The 7,657-nt window shown below is 50.0% G+C and overlaps 1 protein-coding gene across 1 annotated transcript; it reads right to left on the bottom strand.

Moving 5' to 3' along the window:
* Nucleotides 1-1,101: 1,101 nt before the first annotated feature.
* On the bottom strand, nt 1,102-7,150 carry LOC102754061 (leukocyte immunoglobulin-like receptor subfamily A member 5). Its single transcript, XM_006760886.2, has 7 exons — nt 7,053-7,150; nt 6,693-6,859; nt 6,539-6,574; nt 6,082-6,366; nt 5,632-5,934; nt 2,826-2,876; nt 1,102-2,681 (listed from the first exon to the last, which is right to left on the bottom strand). The coding sequence occupies exons 2-7, from the start codon at nt 6,724-6,726 to the stop codon at nt 2,545-2,547; spliced, it is 846 nt and encodes a 281-aa protein (XP_006760949.2). The 5' UTR covers nt 6,727-6,859; nt 7,053-7,150; the 3' UTR covers nt 1,102-2,544.
* Between the last annotated feature and the right edge of the window lie 507 nt (nt 7,151-7,657).

Below are 7,657 nucleotides of genomic sequence, written 5' to 3' on the forward strand. Positions count from 1 at the left end.
GGCACTCTAGGTGAGCCCATGTGTGGGCTGTGTGCACTGTCTTCACTGTGTTGTAGTTGAGCCTTGATTGCTATTAGTGTCACTGGGAGTAAATGACCTCCAGGCCAATTGGTTGTGAGTACCAGTTGTGACTATAATGGAGGAGATGCTGTGCAGGAAGCACCCTACAGAGCAGGACTTGCTTGAGTGGGGCTTTGGTGCTCACTGAGTCTGCCCTTTAATTGTGTCTCTGATGAATGCGTAGAGTTCTAATCTGGTATTGTCTGAAGCTGTTCTCTGGGAACAGTGGTTCTGGGGCCTCCAGAGAGGTGTAAAGTCAGGCACTTCCTGGGCCACCTGACAGGAGCTACAGCATGATCTCTAGATGGCTGCTACTTGTGTTGGGCTTGGAAGTGCCCAGGAGAGGCCAAGCCGTCAAGTCAGGTAGAGTGCTGCTTGAGGCAGGCCTTGGGTTTCTTATTGAGTGTTATTGGGCACAGGGACACCATCTGCTTCTTGTTTCAGAGACTTTAGGAAAGCCTGAGTCCTGATCCAGGACAGGCCATTCATATGGAAAAGCTGCTGCAAACACCTTAGGTGGGACTGCAAAAAGAGTGGGGTGGGGCTACCAGGAAAACAGTATTTTATGAAATGTTAAAGGGTCTTTGGGAAGAAGAAGAAGAAGAAGAAGAAGAAGAAGAAGAAGAAGAAGAAGAATGAGAAAAAGTAATAAATATGAGTGACAAAATGGCAATAAATACATATCCATCAACAATTGAATCTAAATATCAAAATAAATTAACAAGCAGAATGGATACAAACTCATAGATTCAGAGAATAAATTTATTCTCACCAGATGAGAGGGGTATGGGGGCTGGTGAAAAAGGTGAGGGGATTAAGAAGTACAAATTGATTGTTACAGAATAGTCAAGGGATTTACGTCAGCATAGGAAATATAGTCAATAATATTCCAATATCTATGTATGGTGTCAAGATGGGTATAAGATTTATTGGGATGATCCCTTAGAAAATTATATAATGTCTAATCACCATGGTGTACACCTGAAACTAATATTGAATTGTGTGTCAACTGCAGTTGAAAAATAAAAAATGATTTACTTAACAAAAAACTCCACTTAAATAAAAGGTGGTAACACTGAAAATGTTTTAAGTTATGACCAAACATTAAAAGATTAATGGACTGGCTCAAGGCTTAGATCAAAGGACACATGCCAATAAAACCAAATATATGCAGTCATACACTCTTATCCCAAATCATTAAAGGGTATGTTGTATGAATAAAGAATGTGTTGTCATCATTTAATAAAATTAGCTAATTGCTATATAAATATTCAACAATATGATGCAATAGTGTATCATAAAATTCATTTTAGTTTTTAAAATACTATATTAAACAGACACTCGTCACATGTCCTTGAAATACATAAAGTCTGTACATAATTGGAGACTCAATTGAACATTTATTAGATCATTGAAATGAGTGAAAAAATTTTTTATAAGAGCAAATGCCTGGTCTAATATGTACAAATTATTCATCTTTCCCACAAGCGATATCAAAGCATTCCTTTGTGCACCTCATCTGGATAGGTTGGGAGTGTGGTCTTGTGTTTTCATGGAAACTGTGCTTCATGGAAACTGTGCCCCAACCTTGAAGTAGAAACCATCATTACACATCAACTAGAAGGGGACTTAGGAGCACTGTGGGGTTATCAGTGTAGTGTTAATGGTGTCCAACATTGGCTCGTACTGTTTTATGAAAGTCAGTTTGTGCATCACCTCCCAAGTCTGCGTGAGGACCTTACATGGGCACTTGACATTGGCCGTGAAGGGGGCATATACACCAGAGAAATTGGCAAATGACAGGAATCAGTGATATTTTTATATTAAATTTATTGAGGTGCCATCAGTGAATAGCAGGACATAGGTTTCAAGTCTGTACATCTGTAACCCATCATCTGTGTCTTGCACTATATTTTGGACAATGTGATTTTCAGAGGCAGCACAGACCGGGCGTCCCCTTCAAACAACCAAGTCTCCATCCAAGGGGTGAGGTTGCTGCAGAAAGATCACAGGTGGCCTCAAGGCCAGGTGAGGGGCGTGTGGAGTCCATAGAGGCCATTAGGACCTCCTGTGGGTTCATCTCTAGCAGGATGGGTTGTGCACCTTGTAGATTGATTCCAATAGACGGCATGCTCTGGTCTCAGGAGATGGGGACTCTGTGCAGACATCAAGGTCTGTGTGGTTAGAAATAAATGAAAACATATTCCATGCAAGTGTAGGGAGGTGTGACCTAATATTTGCCATGTGGGATAAATACTAATTTCACCAAAATGGGGAAAGTCAGGAACCAAACACAGGACTCAAAGGGGTTGGGAGGGAAAGGACCACAGTCCAAGGGCAGAAGGTCCAGACCTTGTCCCTGCACATGAGTGATGACTCCTCCACCTTCAAGGAGCTGCAGACAGGTCCCTCAGCATATGTCCCACGTTATCTTGCAGAACATTCCCAGATCCCCCTCTCTGACCATGCATTTTCCCTCCATGTTCATATCCAGGCTGCTTCCTGGGTCCTTCTCTGGCTCTTTTGAGACCAAATTAGCAGCACCCCAAGCGCCACCAGGACCAATCCAGCCATGCCCAACCGGATGGAATTCTCCACAGTGTAGTCTTGGAAGTGGGAGGCTGGAAATTGTGGGCAAACAGGTCACAGAGGTCAGGGCAGGACAAACTCACCCAGGACCCTGAATATCCACCCAGACACCCCCTCCCTTGACAGGACATGACCGTCTGTGCTGAACCCTATAACATAGAATGTCTCCTACTCACCACTCTTGGGGTCTGAGTTGTTCTGTGAGGGGCTGATGGTGTCGGCTGCTCCTGAGATGCAGAAAGAAGTGGGCTGTGTAAGCAGTTGATGCCACTCAAGCCCAGCGTTCCCATAACTCTCCCCATTCTCATGACCTTACTGCTATCAGTTTCTCCATGAACCCCTTTTCTGCTGGAGAAGGGTCCTTTCTGCTTTCATGGATTCTTTCAGGCTTCCTGGAAATTTTGAGTTTAGACTTTGCTTCTGAGTCACTTTGGAGCACGTTGGCTTTGCCCAGAGAATTCAGGATGGGAGAGAAATATGTTTTCTCATTATAGACAACTAGAGGCCCAGTGCACAAAATTTGTGCACAGGGGGAGGGTCCCCTCAGCCCATCCTGCACCATCGCCAATATGGGACCCCTCAGGGGATATCCGACTGCAGATTCAGACTGGGATTGGGCCTAAACCAGCAGTCGGACATCCCTCTCACAATCCTGGACCTCTGGCTCCTAGTCGCTCACCTGCCTGCCTGCCTCGTTGCCCCTAACTGCCCCCCCACCTGCCTGGTTGCCCCTCACTGCCCCCCCTGCTTGCCTGGTCACTCCTAACTGCCCCTGCTGCCAACCAGGTCATCCACAACTGCCCCCCCTGCTGGCCTGGTCATCCCCTACTGCCCCAGGACCCTGAATGTCCCCCAGACAGCCCCTGACCTGGTCACCCCACACAACACAGCCTGCTGTTCAGTCGCTTGGTCGTCCCTCACTAACGCCCCTGCTGGCCTTGTCATAGGCAGCCATCTTGTGAGGGCGTGAGTGTTAATTTGCGTATTACACCTTTATTATATAGGATAGGTATTGTTTCTTTGTTTATCTATCTATTTATTTATTTATTTAAAATCCTCAGTGGAGGATATTTTTTTCATTGATGCGCAGAGAGATTAGAGTGGAGGAAGGCAGAAGGGAGGGGAGAGAGACAGAGAAACAGAGAGATGTGAGAGAGACACATCAATTTGTGCCTCCTGCATAAGCCTTGACAGGGGCTGAGGATCAAGCCTGTGACCCTTGACTGGGAATCAAACCCATAGACCTGTGGTGCATGGGCCAGTGTTCTAACAACTAGACAACCATGGCCATGGCCATAATTATTTATTCTAATCTCTCTGCTTATTGTGAAACTCTGTACAAGGGAAGCTAACTCATCTGGGTATAAAAGCTTATATTTATGCAACAGTTGAGGACCCAGGATCCATGGGTTGGTTTCCAATATGCATACATGTATATATGTAGACCTTGAGCAATTCTTGAGCTATGAGTGAGGACAATTTTATGAATAAAACTGCAAAATGCATCGAAATGCAGAAATTAACATTTTGAGCCCAACCGGTGTAGCTCAGTGGTTGAGCGTCCACCTATGAACCAGAAGGTTATGGGCTCAATCCTCACTGTGGGGCATGCAGGAGGCAGTCATTCAGTGCTTCTCTCTTACCATTGATATTTCTATCTCTCTCTCCCTCTCCCTTTCTCTCAGACATCAATAAAAATGTATTAAAATATATCATAGAATCAGGCCAGAAAACAAATAGCATGTATGTTGTCACCAAAAGGAAAATTTCACACAATGTCGGGGTAGGAGCCCCTAGTTCCTCATGAGGCCTCCATGGTCCTGCCTGAGTCTCAGGTGAGCACTGAGGGCCTGGAGACCTCTAGGTGAGCACAGGGCCTTGCAGAGTGGTGCCCACAGGTGGGGACACTTCTCACTACAGCAGGATGTCCAGTGGGTATGGCACCGTCACCCACAGCAGGTCCCACCTTGGTCAGAGCAGCCACCTGTCCTGCTCTGTGAAGCTCAGGGCCCCCACCTGTGTGGGTGAGGGGTCCATCCAAGGGGTTCTGGAAATGAGCAGCCGAGGGAGTGTCCCCTGTCCTCTCTGCAACTCTCCTGGCCTCTCTTCCCCCATCAGCTCAGCCATCTTCCTTGTGCTGCAAGCCAGACCTGGGCACCAAAGGCTGCCAACCTGGCCCCGACTCCATATCCCACTCCACACACTCTCCAACCTGATTAGGGACCCGGGCACCAGGTGAACTATGCAGGGCTGCTGGCTTTTAGTGGAAAACCCCACAGATTCTGTGTGCAACCAGGAGGAGCTGAGATGCTAAGTGGGTGTTTCCAAATATTTGGTTCTTCTTCTTGCTAAGCTGAGCCCCCAGGCCTGGTGGATAATCAGTGTACCTGCCCGCTGACTCCCTCAGCTTTTCAATCCCTACAAGGTCACAGTGACTGGGAGCAGCAGGACAGGCTCAGAGAGGCTGCACCCGGAGCAGGTCTAGGACAAACCAGGTGTCAGGGGCCCCAGGAAGTCAGAAATGAAAGCACCCCTACAGGTCATGGCAGGCAGCCCCCTTGTTCAGAGAGAAAAGGTTCTCAGAGTTCACCTCCCAGGAGAGCTGAGTCCACACACACACTCAGCCCCATTTCCCGGGGTCCCGCCTGTGGGATGTCCCCCTGGGAGCAGCGATGCTCTGGTCTAAGGTGGAGCCACCAGAAATTAGGGGCAGGGCCTCTGTCTGCCCACTTCAGTCAAATCTCACTTCCTCTTGGTTTCATGCCAGTAGTGCCACTTCCCTCCTCCCTCAGGCCTGTCTGAGACTGCAGGGCCGCCTTTCCCAGGGGAGGGAGGTCCCTGCCTGTGTCCACCCTTTCACAGATGATCCTACTCTGTGAAACCACTCAGTGCTCCACCGACTTCCATCACATCTCAGACTTTGCTGGGAACAGAGACAGAGATGACCTTGGAGCCCAGAGAGGACAGGACAGGGCTGCTCACCTGAGACCAGGAGCTCTAGGGGGTCACTGGGGTGTGACCACACCTGGGGATTGTACCTGGAACAGCCATAGCATCTGAACGTCCACCTGTGAATGGGGGTCACAGGACCCACAGGGAACAGGGCCTGGTACTGACCACTGGGCTGTCGCTGTGAGTCCTGGGTCCAGGAGACCCTGTGATCTCCTTCCTTAGTCAGAATGAACCTGTGAAATCCCTGCCGTGAGCCACACCGGAGGGTCACGTTCCCTCCTGAGGTCACGACAGGGCTGGGCAGGGCTGAGAGGCTGGGTTTGCTGTAAAATCCTAGGAGAGGAGGAGGCAGCGTGTTAAATGGGGTTCACACCTCCCTCACGCCCCCCCTGGCCTGGGCTGTGAGAGGGAGACACCCTGAGAGCAGACCCGCTTCCTGAGGGTAGGACAAGAGGCTGGGACCCCTGAGTGTCCTCTCACCTGTCACCACCAGCTCCAGGGCGTCACTGCGATCTGACCAGCCAGTGGGGCTGCGATAGGAACAGTGATATGTCCCTGCATCATACTCTGTCATGTGTGTGATGGAGAACTTGGCCTTGTCCCCGGGCTCCCATGGCTCCTGTGTTTTCCATGGTGCTGGGCTTCCCTCTTTCTCCAGACGGTACTCCTCAGCCCCTGGGGACCCCTCACACCAGATGGTCACGGCGCTCCCGCGGGGGATCACAGGGCCTGGCTCAGCCCAGGGGATGGGCTTGGGGAGCTGCCCTGGAATAAATCAGAAGCTGGGTCACAGGACATTCTCACACTTGGTCCCCAGTTCTTGGTCCCAGATGCCCCGTGTCTGTTAGACAGATCTGTACCCTTTTCCCTGCTGCCTGGAGGGTGGCCCTTGTCCCCAGGGAGGAGTGGGACCTGAAACACTTGGGGACAGACTCACCTGCCTGCACTGGGGTCCTGAGGCCCACACTCAGCCCTGGAAGAGAGTCCCTATGAGAGATTTGCCCTGAACCCTGAACAGCACCCTCCTCCCCATGAGCCTCCTGAGTCCTAGGGTGCTGACAGACCAGGGTCCCCTCCCCCTCCCATCTCACCAAGGCAGAGCAGGGCTCTGAGGGTGGGAGTCATGGCATCTTCTCCCAGAGGCTTCAGCTGAGCAGATGGAGGAGGCCACGGGGCCAGCGGAATGGACAGACAGACACACAGGTGGTGGTTACTTGGAGGCCGGTCCTTCCCGTCACAGGGTTGTCACATCAGCAGCCTATAGGGGAGGGCCCAGCCTCTCTAGCAGCCTGGCTCTCATTTTCATGGTGAAGCAGGAAATAGACCCGGAGCCTCCTGAGACGCCCCTTCCAGCTGAGGTGGCCCAGGGCACGTCCTTCCCTGTCACAGCCTCCCCCACGGGGTCTCCTTCCTCCTCAGCCGGTCCATCAGCACCTCCCTGTGGTCCTCACCATGGACAGTGTCACCCGGGTCCTGGAGATGCTTCAGGAAGACGTGGGTCCCCGTGGCGTGCAGAGCTCAGATCAGCAAGGACAGGCTCACCCTCTAACTGTGCAGCTAAGGGCGATGTCCCTGTGACAATGAGCACAGAGGGGAAATGCAGGGAAATAAGGGAAGGACACACATCCCTTCTATGACACCAGATTGTGGGTCCTCTATCACATGTTTCTTCATGAAGTTCCCTTTTTTCACAAAGACAGCCTCCAGCCCCTCTTTCCTGGAAATAAGCCCCAGGGTCATTTTCCTCTCAGGGACCCTCATTCCTCAGGCAGAGCTGTCCTCCTGGGACCATGGCTTTTCCTAGACATTAAAGAGCTAGAGCTTTTTGGGCTAGAGCTTTGATTTGTCAAAGAAAATTCATTTTTTGTGTTCTTGTTAATCCTCACCTGAAGATATTTTTTTGCATTGCTTTTAGATAGAGTGGAAAGACAGGAGGGAAGGTGGGAGAAATAGAGATAGAGATAGAGATAGAGATAGAGATAGAGATAGAGAGAGATAGAGATAGAGATAGAGATAGAGATAGAGATAGAAATAGAGATAGGGAGAGCATCTGCCC

This window comes from Myotis davidii, unplaced genomic scaffold (assembly GCF_000327345.1).
Source record: "Myotis davidii unplaced genomic scaffold, ASM32734v1 scaffold2777, whole genome shotgun sequence".
In the NCBI taxonomy this organism is placed as follows: domain Eukaryota; kingdom Metazoa; phylum Chordata; class Mammalia; order Chiroptera; family Vespertilionidae; genus Myotis; species Myotis davidii.

Bases quoted from the DNA above. Each gene is read 5' to 3' on its own strand.
- LOC102754061 (XM_006760886.2), bottom strand. From the start codon at position 6,726: ATGACTCCCACCCTCAGAGCCCTGCTCTGCCTTG. The intron at 6,575-6,692 runs GTGAGATGGGAG...ACTCTCTTCCAG, and splicing joins CAGAGCCCTGCTCTGCCTTG to GGCTGAGTGTGGGCCTCAGG. The intron at 6,367-6,538 runs GTGAGTCTGTCC...GATTTATTCCAG, and splicing joins CAGGACCCCAGTGCAGGCAG to GGCAGCTCCCCAAGCCCATC.